We start from the raw sequence: 16704 nt of genomic DNA, 5'->3' as shown, positions 1-16704 counted from the left end.
TTAATAAAAAAGAAACGCTCTGACTTCTACCCTTGTTTACTTTCCAGAAATATGCAGTCAGCTGTGAATCACATCGATTAAGACTGCTGACAACTCTGTGAATACTGACATGCACACGATGAACCTGCAAACATGTCAATGTTCAGCAGGCATACTGTTTACTATGTTCATCATCTTAAATTGGCATGTTAGAATTAGAAGTACAGCTCAGACTGATGAGTCATTGCGGATAGCGCTCCAGAAAAAAAGGAGGATTACCGATTTAATTACAATTCATCCCGAGGGGAATAGAATGCCATCTCCAAGTTTCTTTGTAACCCATCCAAAGCTTTGTGGAGACATTGGGCTCAAACCTAAAGATAAGCCTTTATTGTTCCCTTACAGTTTCCTGACCAAAGGCGAACATACATGGAGTTAATGAGTATGTTGCCAGCGTGACGGCCAGTCCTTCTCCATCCAGCTCTGCAGCAGTCGCAGCACATCGATGCGCTGGTACATGCGGCAGAGTTCCGAGAGCTCGTTGACCGTCTTCTGGTTGTAGCGCAGCAAGAACTCCTGGGTGGGGCTGTGGGACAGGGAGCCTTGGGTCCGGTGCTCCAGCAGGGTCAGTTCATCATAGCTCATCCCCCAGCGACTTGCAAAGTTCTTCCAGTTTTTGATGGTGCAGTGATTTGGATCCAGCTTGAGCCGCAATAAGTCCAGGAGATCCTTGTCGTTCATGAGGTCACTTATCTTGGGGGGAGGTGCTGGGCAGCTGCACCTTTCGCAGTGGCTCTTGAGTAACTGTAGTTCTTTGGGAAAGTCTATGCTCACAGATGGACGAGAAAGATTAGGTTAGCGAAACATAATGTGTATATTGCAAATTACAGTATACTGCAGTAAAATCTGAAATGAAATACATATCTCAACTGAAGTTTAGTTCAATTCTTAATCCATTTACTCAGTCACTTAAACTATCCAACGGCTCAAGGCTATCCCAAAGTGGTGCCATTTAGGGTGTCCCTGTCATCTTGTGCACACATCCCTGTCCCCGTTATTGCTTAATGGGTCTGTCACTTTGACTTTTAAACCAGATGATGTTGTGATGGGGTTGGGTGGAGAGGGTCAAGCCAGCAAACTCGTCGAGCTAAAGTGACAATCTTCTCCTTTATTAGAAAAGATAAGATATCCACCGGCTATAATTTCTCGTCACATGACGTGCAGCGTGGGGCGTTTTTGATCTCAGGGTGCCTCTAACACTCTAAAACACTACCTCTGTTGTCCATGTGTCCATGGGTAGACACTGACCGCTACACTAGGGAAAGTGAGACAGTGTACTGCTCCGCCTTTGCATCCGACTTAATGTGTGTCACGTGCAAAATGTAATATAACATTGTGGCCGTTATTTGACCGTTAAAAATATGATATGTTTTCAAAAAGAATCCACCACTATATAAAGACAATTGGAAAGCAGGAGGATTGAGCAATGGATGCATATACCTGGTGAAGATGATGGCCAAGTGTGTTCTTCAACATCTTGAACTGGCTACAATGTAGAGAAACACAAATGATTAATACCACGTTTACTTCTTTTCATATGCTCAATGAAAAATAGGGACTATCACTTTGTCGTCTTGTCTGGGAGTTGTCCGTTTTCTCATCTTAACCTTCATTTTCAGCTCATAATAGAAGATATAAACTGAGTGTGAAAAAAAAGGTAGTGGCGGCCAAAATGACCAGCTTGAAGCTTCCAAACTGTAGTCCACATGGCAATGGGTCACGGCCTCTAGTTGCCCCCATGCCTCTTTGAAGAGAGCCATTCTTTTCCATAAAATGTGTCTCCTTCTTTCTTCCTCTTCTTCTATTCTGTTGCTTTTTACACTTGCCTCGACAATAACACTGGCCATTAATGCTCCACTGGGGGGAGAAAGAGGACTTCAATCCACCAATGACAATCAATCTGCAAAGGCTTTCTTTATAAATTCTTTAAAAACAAGTGTTGGATTTAAGTCACTGCTTGCCTTTGTTGTTGAACAAATTCAATCTTAAGTTAATTCCGACAGTGAAAGTAATAATAAATACGTTCTCTATTCATAAGTTAAATATCGTGGGCTTTCATTCTTGGCCTTAATATTTTACTTAATGTAGATAGATTATATTGGGGGTATGTGCTGGGTTTCACTACTTTTACCATCTATTCTGGTACGATTCCCTTAGTATTTTGGCCTGACATGTGGGCCTACTATTGTAGAGCCAAATACGCTGTGGAATCCAACTGAAAGCTCATCAAAACTGTTTCATTTACACCCTTTTTTCCGTGTTGACAGGCTCATTTGTCTAACTTCAGGAGAAGAGAGTTTTATTCATATGAGTCTCCGACTGTGGATACGTTGAGGTAAACAAAAGCATTGTTGCACAAAACAAGAATCCAGACACTACTACGTTGTGTTGGTGAGTGGGCGGACTGGAATGGACCCCACGTCCCACTGATGACTGATGTTTAGAATGTACTGCTTTAAAAGCTGCATGGTGGAGAATGACGTTGATATTCCTTCTGCTTTCTTTCTTCCTGCTGTGTTATTAGCATCACTCACAATTCATCGGTACCAAACCACATCCTGTGTTCTCACCCAGTGAATATGAGGAAGCACCCACAGAGTACAGCTCTGCCTCAGGACAAAAAAAGGTACTGGTGATGGTTTCTGATTGGTTGAAGGCCGTCATATGTTTGGAGAGCACACCAATATATTATTTAATGCACAACATATTGTTAGACAGTGAAGTGAAGGTGCGTGGCGGTAATATATAGAATAAAAACTGAATGATTTCACTGGTTTCTGGTGCAAATCTTTTCAATCTTAGAGGCTGTTTATAATGCCAACGTATTAAGTAGATAACTGTTTAATGCTTATCTATAAATGCCAGCGTATAGATGGAAAGCTTCTGTGCATCAAATAGTATTTTCTGTATGATTCACAGTATTCTGACTCTTCCCAACTATTTAAAATGTTACATACTCATTCAAATATATGGGGAAAAGCTGGAATAAGTTTTTTTGAGAAATGATGTAAATGTCAGACGGTCTGTTGTGAGGGAACCAATCTAAAGAGAAAAAGGCCCACAGTTTAGTTGTCAATTTGAATGCAGACGTGAATCACCTAAAATGCTCAACCAATGAACTTCCGAAAAATACCAATAAATACTTTAAATAGATCATGTAGCTATACCATGCTTCTACCCCACGTTTGTGGTTAAATTCTCAACAACTATAAACTACCGGACTTTTTAGACAAAAAGAAGTTAGGATGCAAAAGTGAGAATGTGAAATAAAGCTTTTCTTGCCACTTCAAAGCACCATTTTGTATAAATCAACACTATTTTGTTTGACGTCTAGGTGGAACTTCTCTGTGAAAGATGAAGGCAAGGTCCAACCTAAGGTGGTATCAAAGGATACGGACCTGTCTTATTCTGTCTGAGGGGCTCAGGAATCCAGAGGGCATGGAGCTCAGGTGAAGTGTAACAGCATCTGCTGGAGACACATTACAGTGCATCCTGATTAGAGGAGACACTGCAGGAATATCAATAACCACTGAAAAATAGGTTTGAACTTTCTTTACAATTTACTGTTGAATAGTGGCCTGGTCTCAGTTGACCTCAAATCATATTCCCATACGTTTTGTTTCTCAAATGTGTTTCTGATCATAGTCTACATAAAGTGGATGAGTCATACGACTTTCACATAGGATACTACTGTTGGTGTCTTAAATATAAACTTAAATAATTACTAAAACATGTTTATTCTATACAAATAGAATTGTTCAAATCCCAGCGTGTTTAAGACATGTTTCCCTACTAACACAACTCACAATGCAGTTTAACTGTGTTTTATTTGAGAACATACAGCTTGTATTATAGGCTTGGCAAAAGGAACCATATTTACCATTACAATCGGTCACCTGCACGGGATAATTGGCCTCCAGGGACTGTGGGAGAGACAAGAAGAGACAAGACAACATGAATAAAGGGCAGGAGAGAAACTGTTCATACCACTGAGACAACATTCAAGATGTAGTCTGTGGAAGAACAAGATAGAAAAGCGCGTGCTGCAACCTGTTCTTCAGTGAGCCCTCGGGCTCGACCAATCACAGCACAGTTATTGGACATTTCTAGGGGATTATCGTAAGAGTCCTTTCTGAGGAAGAACAATGCGAAATCAGTGCTAAGCAAACTGCATGGAGACATGTCAAGACAATGAGGCAGGTATACAACATGAATGGAGGAAAGATAAATAAAAGGAGCTTACAAATTCTGCCAGAAAGCTGGTGGTATCTGTGTCCTCTACAGGTTCTGAGCTGCTTCTGTCTGTTACCAAAAAAAGGAAATGCTTCAATATGGTGTTTCATGTCACCTCTCTTCTTATCATCTTCTTCCTACGCATCACCAAACCATCGACCGCAGAGATGCACAGAAAAACACCCTCCCGCCAACGACAATATCCTGGTAGTAACTGTGACGTGTTGGACAAGTTGAAGTAGGCAGTTACACCAAGTAGTAATGACACATCAAGACTTTCATTTGTACCTTTTCAGAACATTGATTTAAGTCAGCTTCGCAGGATTGTATTTACCCAACAAGAGTAAACCAGCTTCAGTACATGAACGTTCCTTCAGAACAAGGAAATAACCATTCAGCACCAACATTTAACTCATAGATCACAAGTTGGGACACAGCAACACAAAGGCAGATCTTCTGCTGCAGGATGGGGCTAAGTGAGCCTTGGTTTTAAGTGGTCATTATTTTGGACTGTGGCATTGTATCTGTCATGAGCAGCTGCATATTACAACGCTTCCTCTTCCTTTAGATTTGTCTTTCTGTGCTTTCTAATAGTTTCCTAATGTACAATGAAATACTGACTTATGCTAAGGAGACCCAAACCTATTAAAAACATTGCTCTGTTGCCCCATTAGGCACATTGAAAGCATTACAATTATAAGGATATTCAATTTTTAAAAATCGAATTAAAAGGCCAAACCAGCTATCCGAGTAGTCTACTAACAAGCATTGTTAGCGTATCAAAGCACAATAATGAGCTACACTGTTACATTGAGTAGACACGTGTCTTCCATACACTAAATACTGAACATACGAACCAGTGGGCTTGGGAGTCAACAACTTATTACTTTTCAATTTACAAAAAAAGGAAAAAAACGATTATTAGGTCTTATTTGAAAGTCAATTTTGATTCCGATTGTGACACAAAGAGTCAAAATAAAATAAAATCATGAGATCTCAAAGAAACCAACCCTGAGGTGGAATAAGACGTGCCCGTTCTGCTTGTGGGGATTCATAAAGACAGATTCCTTGTATCATAGTTAGATATGGGGGAAATGCTATATGAAAAATACAGGTAGTCTGTATAACTAATTCTTTGTGGCAAGAACGTAAGAAAGTATTCACCTTTTGCATTTTGATTTAGGTCACCTTACAGTTTAATGGCTGTTTTGGATTCACTTCAGAGGAAAGAGTTTTTAAACCACTTTCAAAAAAACAATATTAGCACAGCCAACCAATGAGTAGAACCATTAAAGTAATCTTTCAAAGCATAGATACTTAAAGAACAGAAATATACTTTGAAAAGCTGAGCTCCAAATACAGTAATTCAAGTGTTTTGTTTTAACAACCAACAGCCTCCCACATACATGAGCACGCGTCATGATACTGACGTTTATATGTAGGCCCATGTACTATCCCTTAAAATACACACACACACACACACACACACACGCACAAACACACAGGTTTTTTCCAGTGTGTGGTGCGGCATTTCCTGGCTGCCAGGAAGCTACATCTTTACATGATTTACAAGGTGCTCTTCCACTGTCTTATCTTGTACTATCAGTGGATTTTTTAAAATAATGGAATTACTTTTTTAAACAACAGAGAACACAGGAAGTGACAGACAGTGTAAGCCACTGAAAGGCAAATCCCCTTCACCTACCTACCTAGTCCTCTCTGACCTGCCTACACAAGTGCACTTTGCTCCAATTTGACTTCCAGTCTCTTTATTTCTATGGTCTATATTAGTCTCCATTAGTTATTTTGGGATATATACGTGTTTCATCAATAATTTGTGGCTTATTGGAAAGTTGAACTAACTACATGCTTATGTTAATTCTTTCATTGGCAGAAACGTGTATTCGCATTTGTGTGCGATTGGGCTTTAAGCCATCAGCTGATGTAAACTACCTAGAATCAACTCATTGAAATTTGTTTTAACAGGATTATTTAGGGAACAGGAACTGTTTATTACCAGCATCATTTCAAATATGATTTATTCATTTTTTAAACTGAATCCTAATTGATTTAACATTATGAAATAGATTTTGGGTGCATTTAATCCACTCTCTACACCTGCACATTAAGTACTCATTAGAACATGGGACCAACGTGGACAATGGGAGTTAGTGTAAGTAAGTGTCTGCCAATCGAATTCAATTGATTTAAAAAAAGAAAAAGAAAAGATTAGCTGGCTGTATTCCTCACACATACTGTTAAATAAATCGGCTGTTTTGAGCTCAACAACATGGTTGAGAAAGTGCTTTGAAAAGGAAGCTGAGATCTGAGTGGTGCGATTTGAGTGGACATGGGGGAAGTCTGAGTGAAGCCCTGAGCGATATTGAGTAGAGCAGCTTGGAGCCGTTTGGAGGAAGGGAGCACAGGAAACGGGCGGCTTGTTAGCCCCACCCAAAGCATATTCGCTCTGGCTTTACTGAGACACAAATACAGCAATGGAGTGCAGATCCTCAGACGGCCGCTTTGTGTAGTGTACGTTTTAATGGAACAAAAAAAGTCACTCAAATCTATCCAGAGCGAATTCTCATTGACTGTGGGTAAGGATTGCTAAGTCCAACATATGGGGATGCAACTTGTTCTGCTTCACTTCAAAAGATTATCATGAAGAAAGACAACTCAATGGAATGCCTCAGGCTATGATCTGGCTCAATAACCTAAATGATCCAGCTCACGCCTTAAAAAAAAACAGATTCTAGTTTTTGGTACACAGAAGTTAGCAGTTAAAAATGTATGGACTAAATAGCTGTATTAATGATCAGATTTCCTCCATCCATCTTTCCCTCATTCTGAGTAGCTCCCATGTACCTTCTGCAAAGAAGCATCCCCACAGCACGATGTTTCCCTGTTGGGATGCTGTGCTCAGGATGCAGGCTAGTTTCCTCCACACAGCGTTTCATATTGAGGCCAAGTTCAACCCTTTCAATACCCCATATTTATTTAATTAGTTGTATCAACCTCCAGTGGTTTCATACTTCCAATCTTGAAACACAAGCTTTGAAATAAATGTGCACAAAGCTATGAACTTTGAGAATGTTTCAGCTCCCACAACCAAAACCCATTTTATAGTAGCTCGATGCATATAGCATTTCCTGATATATTTTAAAAACGTATCTTAAGACCACTATTCCCAGCTGTATTGATGTGGCTGCTTATTCACTGCAGTTAGAAGCTCTATGTGGTAACATTTCTATAACTTTGTACGAAAGAATATTTGCAGATGAGCAACTTCATAAATAAGACATCAGGACTCCTGACCTTAACTTAAGCATTGGAGCCATCGTTGGATGCCAACAAGAGCATCCCGAGCAGGTGGTGGAGAGGAGGACACCCTCTTCACCACCTGCTGCAGGGACAGCAGAGCACCTTCTCCAACAGGTTGCTTCCTGCAGACTGCAATAAGACTGTACAACATCAACAGCTAAATCCTTGTTTATTTCAACAAGCACTGCACTACTGGCTTTTTTTATATCAATAACATTGCACTACTGTCTTAATTTAAGTTTCTAATTTAATTGTATACATATTCCACCCCACTGTACATAGTATCTTTAATATAATATGTTCTGCTATTTTATTTTACTGTACTGTGTATATATTGTGCACTTTTCATTGTATTTACTGTTTTGCTACTATTGAACACAAATTATCCCGTTATTGTGTGTGTAAGTGTTACTGTTTGATTGTTTTTATATTTTAGGTTTATATTGCTATACACCATTATACATTGATCTATATGCACTCAGCGGCCACTTTATTAGGTGCACCTTGCTGATAGAAGGTTGGACCCACTTTTGCTTTTTTCGTGGCATACTTTAAACGTTCCATACAGATTTTGGCCCATATTGACAAGTATCACCACATACTAATATTAAAATGTAAAGGAAAGCTATTGCTCACTGTGATGGGTTTCTTATCCCAATCAGGGCTTCAGTAAAGTTGCTGGTGCCGTGAAGGTAGAAAAAAATGAACTCATTAAGATTTCCTATGGCTTGATGCAGCAGTGAAAGTTGGAGTTGATTTCTAGTTAAAATGTAAACCTACCCGTTTACAACTAAACCTTGTCCCCTGGGTGGTATCCTTCTTAATACTGTGCACATTACGTTTGAGGACTTACAGCCAGTTACCCAAGTATCAAGTGTAAGTCAAACCCCAGATCAGTTGAGCATTGTTTCTCCCTCTCTGGGAATGCAGGGGCATGTAACGGCATGTTCTGGGTAAAGTTCAAGAGATGAAACACAAACCACATCATAATGTAGTGCTAAGGGCCATAATTCCACACAGGTGAAGCCAGCTTTTCTGTTTTGACCACCCATGTTTCTATTCTGTGTCACAGGCTGTTTGCTTGATTGTGAGCCTGTTTGCCAGTTTGAATGGAGGTGAATGGCATGTCAATAGCTGACTTACGGCATTTTGAAGTCCACACACACCTTGTACAAACTCTCTGCTACATGTGTAAGATGGCTTATTTTGTCTCTTTTTGTCTACATGTTTTTTTGAGCTGCACTGAATTAGACCCAAAAGAAAACTAGATGTTTCTCCGTGATCAAAGTCACATAAAAACCACAGAGGAGTACTTGTGAATAGCTGAATGTTCTAGGTGCACTAAGTAACATTTCACCATTTACAATTACTGTGAGTTTGATTAGTTTGATAACAATCCTATCTTGAGAAAATGACACTGTTGGCACAGTGAAGAGTTGCATGTTTCGAGGCATATTGTGACCTGATAAGGGGATCCAAACGGCCAAAAGATATGTTCTCGGGCAATACCCGAAAATTGCTCCTGAAGGCGGTTCCTGCGGTGTATGATTATTTAGTCCATGAATGATGAATGATGATATTGGGCAGGTGTCACTGTGGATGTCATCAGTGTGTGCATGGGTGACTGATGACATGTAGTGTTCAAGAGCTTTGAGATGTTGGTAGACTCAAGAGGATTACAGTTACAATCCATTTAACATTTACCGTGTTCATTTAGTCAATTATGGTCCATTTAGAGTAAAATACACCAGTGTATGCTTTAGGGCGGGGCTACCTTGTGATTGACAGGTTGCTACGACCATTTTTGTCTTACAACAGTGGGATTTCAATTCATGAAAAATTGCCTTAAAAGAATTATTCAGGTTCTCCATAGCTTAGTTGCTTAGTCGTTATCAGAAATTAGAATTAATTGGTGCAATATGGAATTAAATAAAAATAATAAAATAACAAAGTATATATTCTATGTCTGCCAGAATCACATCATTCTCGTAAAAAAAAAAAAAGAGAATTTAAAAACCTCTACTGGACACATTTCTACCGTCACGCCCTATCTTCCGTCTGTGACCTTATCTCTGATCACATCTTGCAACCTATGCTGGAGTCACGATCAAGTGCTAAGTGGATGGTTAAATTGATTTTTAGGAGTAAAGTAATACAAACAAGACACTTAATAAACCTTTAAACAATTTCCAAAGACAATAACTCTTTTCCAGCAGATTTTCTTGTTACTCAATATAATCCCCAAAACAAGCTGTGAATACTACTCACTGGAACTACTTTCTACCAAAGAAATAGAATCAGAGTTCATTGAGACAGATGATGCAATTTACAATTCTGGTTATTACTTTGTCAAATCTTTGAATAGCATAAACAAAAATCCCTTGATTCGTTGTTTTGGGAAAAACCCCAAATCAATGTGTACATCTATTTGTGTGTGTCGTTTAGGGCAACGGACCTTTTACCCCCCCCCCCCAGAAAAAAGCTAATAGAAAAGTTTCAGTCGAGAGATCAACTTGATACTACACATATCTCTATTGATGATGCCAAAAGTTTGTCATTGTTGATTGTGGTTACAGATGGTTGACCAGGAAACACCTACTGTTTTCACTCAAATGAACGGCAGACATAAGCAGATCAGAGGTTATATGTATCAATACAAACACATTACTAAGCTAATAAATTAAAATCGATCAAATGGTAAACATTTTTTTTTACAACAAAGCCAATACAATATACAGCATGAAAAGATCGTTTAGCTAGGTCTCAATGTTAGCCTATAGTTTCAAACGTTAACTAAGATGAAAAAAATGAAAAGAAAATTTTTAATTAAATAGTTAACACTTCAACATACTGTATGTCGAAACTTCCGAATATATTGAGCGAGTCTATAAGGACACTGGAGTGTCTGACTTACCAAATGATTCTTTAAAAAGCCTCAAACTGCTCATTTTTGAGTCGATGACGTCTGCCATGGAGGTAAATGTTTCAAGGTAAGGTATTAAATGTCTCTATAACGATGTCCGGCTGAAAGCAAACAGTAATCCTCCCCCTGAAGCCAGAAGACGTACCGACAGCAGCCCAGCGGCGGCAACTCACAATAATGAAACACCTGGTGATGCCAGGGTAGCATCCTATCAGCAGCCATGCTGCCTTCAGTGTCCCCTCGGAAATGGAATTCACTTCGGCAATCTTTAATAACCGATTATGTAAAACCGGCGAAAACCTTCGTGCACCATTCAGTAGGACTGAGAATACACATGTTTCTTTAATGCCACATTGATTCACAGTCTAAAATGTATGTCCACAGACTTTCCATAAACTGTGGGAATTGTGTGTTCCTTAGAGTAGTACTTCGGCCATTCCTAACCCCTCATCCAGCGACACCAGCTGGTCAGCGCAAGTGAAAACAGCTTCCGTGTCGTAATAGCGTGCGTGTGTGTCTATTGATTAAGGAGGTAAGACTTTTACTCTGCCAAAGACAATTGGTTCTAATGAACGACTGACGTTCTTGTTCACCATATAAAAATAGATGTTTCATATAGCAACATACAAGACAATTACATTTTGGATGTTGGTATAACGCTTCCTGCCTTGTTTACACTTTATATTTTTTATATGCATAGAATGTCTGGTGTTTTATAATACAATTTTACAGAACATCCGACAGAGTTACTGCAGAATTAGTCAAGTGTGCTTACACACGTTTGGCAAGTTGGATAGAACGCATGACGTATGCTGCTAAAACAAAGGTCAACTTAAACTGTTTTTCTAGTGAAAGAAGGTGAATCCAGCATTCCTTGAACGCATCAAAAGACACATATTCCGTCTCCGTCATCACGCACAGCGACGTAATCTGTTTGTCCAATCAGGTGAAGAGCCTGAAGCTCAGGGAAGAAGCTGATGATATGGCAGCTTTCAGAGCGACCAGGTGGAACTGGCTTTCTTAACGCGGCTAAACCTTCGATTATGAAAACGTGTTGTCCTCGGGACGGCGACCGGTCGACATGATTTACGTTATATTAATTTCCGCGGTCTCCGGTGCGGTCGTTACGCTGATATTACAGTTTCTGTTGATATACCGGAGAAGCCCCGAGCCCATAGGCAGGACAGTGCAGTATGTCAAAGTAGAGCCCGAGAACGCCTTGAAGGATTACTTCAACACCCAACATGCCGAAGCAGGCCAGCCGCAGCAGGACGGCACGGCACCGAACGTCAGCGCCCCTAAACAGCAAGAGGCCGCCGCGGCGGCAGCTGTCACCGGCGGCAGCCCCAAACAACAACAACCGCCGCCTCCCGGCAGTGAGCCCGCTGACGCGGCCAGACCCGAGACGTGCAATTTCCTAAACGCCATATTCCTGTTCCTATTCCGAGAGCTCCGGGACACCCCCGCCGTTAGACACTGGCTCACCAAAAAGATCAAGGTGGAGTTTGAGGAGCTGCTGCAGACCAAGACGGCGGGTCGGCTCCTGGAGGGTCTCAGTCTCAGGGACATCTCGCTGGGCAAGTCGCTGCCGGTGTTTAAAAGCGCCACCCTAGTGAAGCCGGTGCAGCTGAACGAGGACGACATGCCCGAAGAAATCAACTTCGAGGTGGACATCGAGTACAACGGGGGCTTTCACCTCGCCATCGACGTCGAGCTGGTTTTCGGGAAGTCCGCTTACCTGTTCGTTAAGATGAGGCGCGTGGTGGGTAGACTGAGGCTGCAGTTCACGCGCATGCCCTTCTCCCATTGGTCCTTCTCCTTCCTCGAGGACCCGCTGGTGGACTTTGAGGTGAAATCCCAGTTCGAGGGAAGGCCGCTGCCTCAGCTCACCTCCATCATAGTGAACCAGCTGAAACGGGTGATCAAAAAGAAACACACCTTACCCAACTACAAGATCAGGTGAGCTCCAGCTAGCACTGTTCATCAGGCATGAGGGCCAAGATGTATGCATGCACAGTGGCCTCCTCAACCAGGCAACCACATTAGGGATAGTAACCATTCTATAATTCGTGCATACTTTGCATTGCAAAGACAAGGTGTGTTGGCTTTTAATGGAAAACTGTTTCTGAGAGACAAGATCCAATGTGTCCAAATGACTAACAAATAGGCATGTCTTATTCTATCATCATGGGTTAGGGTAATTACCATGGACTACGTGAGCTTTGTGGTGTGTAACTACTTATTTCTAAAAAAAAGTACCATAACATCATATTAACTTCGTAGCATATCCCCATCCAATAACATGAGAGCTAAAGCACATTGGTCTGAAACAAACTAGTCAAAGTGCTTCGTATTTTGGAAAATAAACTTGACGTGAACCATTGTCATCAATGGGCGAAAACAGCAAAACTGTTTTCAATACAAATAAAGGATTTCTGACTTTATTTTGCGTTTCCTGACCTGTCACCACAGCTGCTGCTAAGTCAACTTCTTGCAGCAGTGAAAGGCTCCTTCATTTGAGTTCTCTTGTGGAGAAAAAGTCAACATTGTGTAAATCAGGAGTTTCTTTCTTTGCATACAGGGAGTTTTTAGTAATGTTTGACACATCTGTCCTTTTTTAGCTGTTGCTGTATCACGAGAAGGATCATGATAGTGGTAGTGGAATCTACATGACCTCTAAACCGGATCTTTGTTAACCAATCTCACTACACGGTCCACAATATTCTGGAGCTTTGAGTGTATAATAATAATCTTCTTCAGCCCACAAGTTTATCCAGATGTCATGCAGTTGTTCTCGTGTTTTTCTGCGAATGTAGATACTGAGAACTATGCAGGTTTAAGCTACTGAAAGGGGACATGTTTTTTTGTGGTCGTTTTTGTTTGTTTTCATGAAACAGTCCACATAATGGCTTTCAGTTCCTTTTTTAAAAAGGAGAAACAGAAGATGCACAGAAAAGGGAAGTGGAGCGTTTTTGTGAGAGAGAAAGCTAAACTAAATACAAACTTGTACTAGAGTGTTCCACTAGTGGACATGCACAGGCAAACTTTCAGAAGTCGATTGACACAAACTAATAAGTCTTGCTGGTAAAATACTTCCTTTTTAAATGACCCAACTTTGAGTCAATAAGCTCTTGCAGGACGTAGGTTAAACTTCGCTCAGTGAGTAGGAAACATCCACATTCAACAATCAAATGAGCTATTAAAATTGTGTAAAAGTCAAGTCTAACATCTTCTCCTTCCTCATTCTGGTGGAGCGTTGCCAACACATGCATCATAATACATCAAAATGTGCATATGCTATGGCTTTTTCCCAAACATACCAGGAAGACCGAACAAAAATGCTCCATTGACCTGAATGAGGTTTCATTGGGAAGTGAGCAAAAATAACTGAAATGTCTTATCAGCATTTACACCATCATCACTCATCATTTGGTGCTAGTTGTAGACATGTGACTTTGGAAGGTTTACACATTTTGCCACAGAGTGAGACAAAGTCCAAAGTTCCTTCCATCCAAAACAGCCGGTATGCAAACATATAAAAAATCTCTCTGTGCTGGGCACAGTGTTGGCTCTCTCATGGAATCCTTAATTCATTGATCAGACTCTATGACGTCTATGAATAGTACACGTTCGACAAGTACTTTTGTGAAAAGTCAGTCTCACCGTTCCTGATTAGACTGCCTCAATCACCTGTGGCAGCTCATGTGAGCTAATTAGTGCTGTCTCTCACACACAACGTGTAATACCTCATTTTCCTCTTCTAATGATATCTTGCAAATCCCACACCTCTCAATCAAACCCCCCTGGTCACACCCCCAGTGCTTCCTCCATTCACCCTCCTTTCTGCTTCCTCCTTCATACCCCCTCTCCCTTACCTCGCTCCTTATGGCTTCCTCCATCCACCCTTCCTTCATACCCCCTCCTTCCCTACCTCACTCCTTACTGCCTCCTCCATCCACCCCTCCTTCATACCCCCTCTCCCCTACCTCGCTCCTTACGACTTCCTCCATCCACCCTTCCTTCATACCCCCTCCCTACCTCACGCCTGACTGCTTCCTCCACCCACCCCTCCTTCATACCCCCTCCTTCCCTACCTCACTCCTTACTGCCTCCTCCATCCACCCCTCCTTCATACCCCCTCTCCCCTACCTCGCTCCTTACGACTTCCTCCATCCACCCTTCCTTCATACCCCCTCCCTACCTCACGCCTGACTGCTTCCTCCACCCACCCCTCCTTCATACCCCCTCCTTCCCTACCTCACTCCTTACTGCCTCCTCCATCCACCCCTCCTTCATACCCCCTCTCCCCTACCTCGCTCCTTACGACTTCCTCCATCCACCCTTCCTTCATACCCCCTCCCTACCTCACGCCTGACTGCTTCCTCCACCCACCCCTCCTTCATACCCCCTCCTTCCCTACCTCACTCCTTACTGCCTCCTCCATCCACCCCTCCGTCATACCCCCTTTCCCCTACCTCGCTCCTTACGACTTCCTCCATCCACCCTTCCTTCATCCCCCCTCCCTACCTCACGCCTGACTGCTTCCTCCACCCACCCCTCCTTCATACCCCCTCCTTCCCTACCTCACTCCTTACTGCCTCCTCCATTCACCCCTCCTTCATACCCCCTCCCTACCTCACTCCTTACTGCTTCCTCCATCCACCCTTCCTTCATACCCCCCTCCTTCCCTACCTCACTACTTACTGCCTCCTCCATTCACCCCTCCTTCATACCCCCTCCCTACCTCACTCCTGACTGCTTCCTCCATCCACCCCTCCTTCATACCCCCTCCCTACCTCACGCCTGACTGCTTCCTCCACCCACCCCTCCTTCATACCCCCTCCTTCCCTACCACACTCCTTACTGCCTCCTCCATCCACCCCTCCTTCATACCCCCTCTCCTCTACCTCGCTCCTTATGACTTCCTCCATCCACCCTTCCTTCATACCCCCTCCCTACCTCACGCCTGACTGCTTCCTCCACCCACCCCTCCTTCATACCCCCTCCTTCCCTACCTCACTCCTTACTGCCTCCTCCGTCCACCCCTCCGTCATACCCCCTTTCCCCTACCTCGCTCCTTACGACTTCCTTCATCCCCCCTCCCTACCTCACGCCTGACTGCTTCCTCCACCCACCCCTCCTTCATACCCCCTCCTTCCCTACCTCACTCCTGACTGCCTCCTCCATCCACCCCTCCTTCATACCCCCTCCTTCCCTACCTCGCTCCTTACTGCCTCCTCCATCCACCCCTCCTTCATACCCCCTCCTTCCCTACCTCACTCCTTACTGCCTCCTCCATCCACCCCTCCTTCATACCCCCTCTCCCCTACCTCGCTCCTTACTGCTTCCTCCATCCACCCCTCCTTCATACCCCCTCCTTCCCTACCTCACTCCTTACTGCCTCCTCCATCATACCTCCTCTCTGCCTTGTTCCTCTGCTTATTATTGTTCAGTTATTGTTATTGGGACTGCTGTTAGTTTGTCCTATAGATTGACTATGCAGTTGTTCATCAGTGACATTTAATTCCACTTCTGTCCTTCCTGGGAGAAGGTCTGTTGATTTGTGATATTGGCTAAAACAATGAAATTGGATTGAATGTCGAAAAGAAGTGACAACTGAACTGTAAACTATAGTTTAAGGACCTTTTAGTTTCAAGTTTGTTGCAAAATGCTCCAATTATGTTGAGTAATAATAATCATCTAGTCACTGAATATGTGGTCTTCTACTGTCTGTTTCCCCTAACTGTAGTATTATAGAGAAAAATAATCATTTCTTGTGATATTTGTGAAGGGACTGTTAATTTAGGATGAGGTGGTGGGCCCCACTCTTTGGTCAAACCCTACTGGAATGTGCTTTATTTTTTAAAAGGACCTGTGGAAACCAGTAAAAGCAAGCCATAAAGCTTAATTCTTGCCCTTGAGTTCTGGAGAGGACTGCAACAAACATAAGAACTCCAAACATGTGAGAGTGCATCACCCACAACCATGCAGAGTGAGTGAGCGTGCTAGGATGATGTAAGGAGTGGCCTCAGAGAATGAGCGCTGGACCTTGGGATTTGATGAGTGGGACAGATGGTGGCTCTTTGGAGGGCAGGATTGTGGCTCACTGGAGGTAATCCAGGCATTACAGCACCCACACAGTCCCAACAGCTATGGGGGAATACCAGGCTGAAAGCCTAATCTGGGAT

The 16704-nt window shown here is 42.5% G+C and overlaps 2 protein-coding genes across 3 annotated transcripts in view; one reads left to right on the top strand and one right to left on the bottom strand.

The window, feature by feature from the left end:
- Positions 1 to 6: 6 nt before the first annotated feature.
- On the bottom strand, positions 7 to 10752 carry edaradd (EDAR-associated death domain). Of its 2 annotated transcripts, none has more exons than XM_037464953.2 (6): positions 10508 to 10752; positions 4283 to 4341; positions 3920 to 3962; positions 3438 to 3505; positions 1480 to 1525; positions 7 to 803 (listed from the first exon to the last, which is right to left on the bottom strand). In XM_037464953.2, the coding sequence occupies exons 1-6, from the start codon at positions 10563 to 10565 to the stop codon at positions 415 to 417; spliced, it is 663 nt and encodes a 220-aa protein (XP_037320850.1). In that variant the 5' UTR covers positions 10566 to 10752; the 3' UTR covers positions 7 to 414. The 2 variants fall into 2 exon arrangements, with proteins under 2 accessions (XP_037320850.1, XP_037320849.1); XM_037464952.2 differs by having other exon boundaries at positions 3438 to 3508; positions 10508 to 10751.
- Positions 10753 to 11402: 650 nt separating this feature from the next.
- The window catches only part of pdzd8 (PDZ domain containing 8), a 30067-nt gene continuing 24765 nt past the window's right edge, over positions 11403 to 16704 (top strand). Inside the window, exon 1 of the mRNA XM_037464951.2 lies at positions 11403 to 12475. Coding sequence (XP_037320848.2) covers positions 11598 to 12475 — 878 coding nt within the window. The 5' untranslated portion in view covers positions 11403 to 11597. The remainder of the gene's footprint in view (positions 12476 to 16704) is intronic.

This window comes from Pungitius pungitius, chromosome 13 (assembly GCF_949316345.1).
Source record: "Pungitius pungitius chromosome 13, fPunPun2.1, whole genome shotgun sequence".
Taxonomy (NCBI): Eukaryota; Metazoa; Chordata; class Actinopteri; order Perciformes; family Gasterosteidae; genus Pungitius; species Pungitius pungitius.
Note: the sequence above shows the minus strand (reverse complement) of the source record. Positions and strands in the feature narration are given on the sequence as shown.

Bases quoted from the DNA above. Each gene is read 5' to 3' on its own strand.
- edaradd (XM_037464952.2), bottom strand. From the start codon at position 10,565: ATGGCAGACGTCATCGACTCAAAAATGAGCAGTTTGAGGCTTTTTAAA. The intron at 3,509-3,919 runs GTAAATATGGTT...ATGTGTCTCCAG, and splicing joins GCAGGTGACCGATTGTAATG to CAGATGCTGTTACACTTCAC. The intron at 804-1,479 runs GTATATGCATCC...CTGTGAGCATAG, and splicing joins TTGGCCATCATCTTCACCAG to ACTTTCCCAAAGAACTACAG.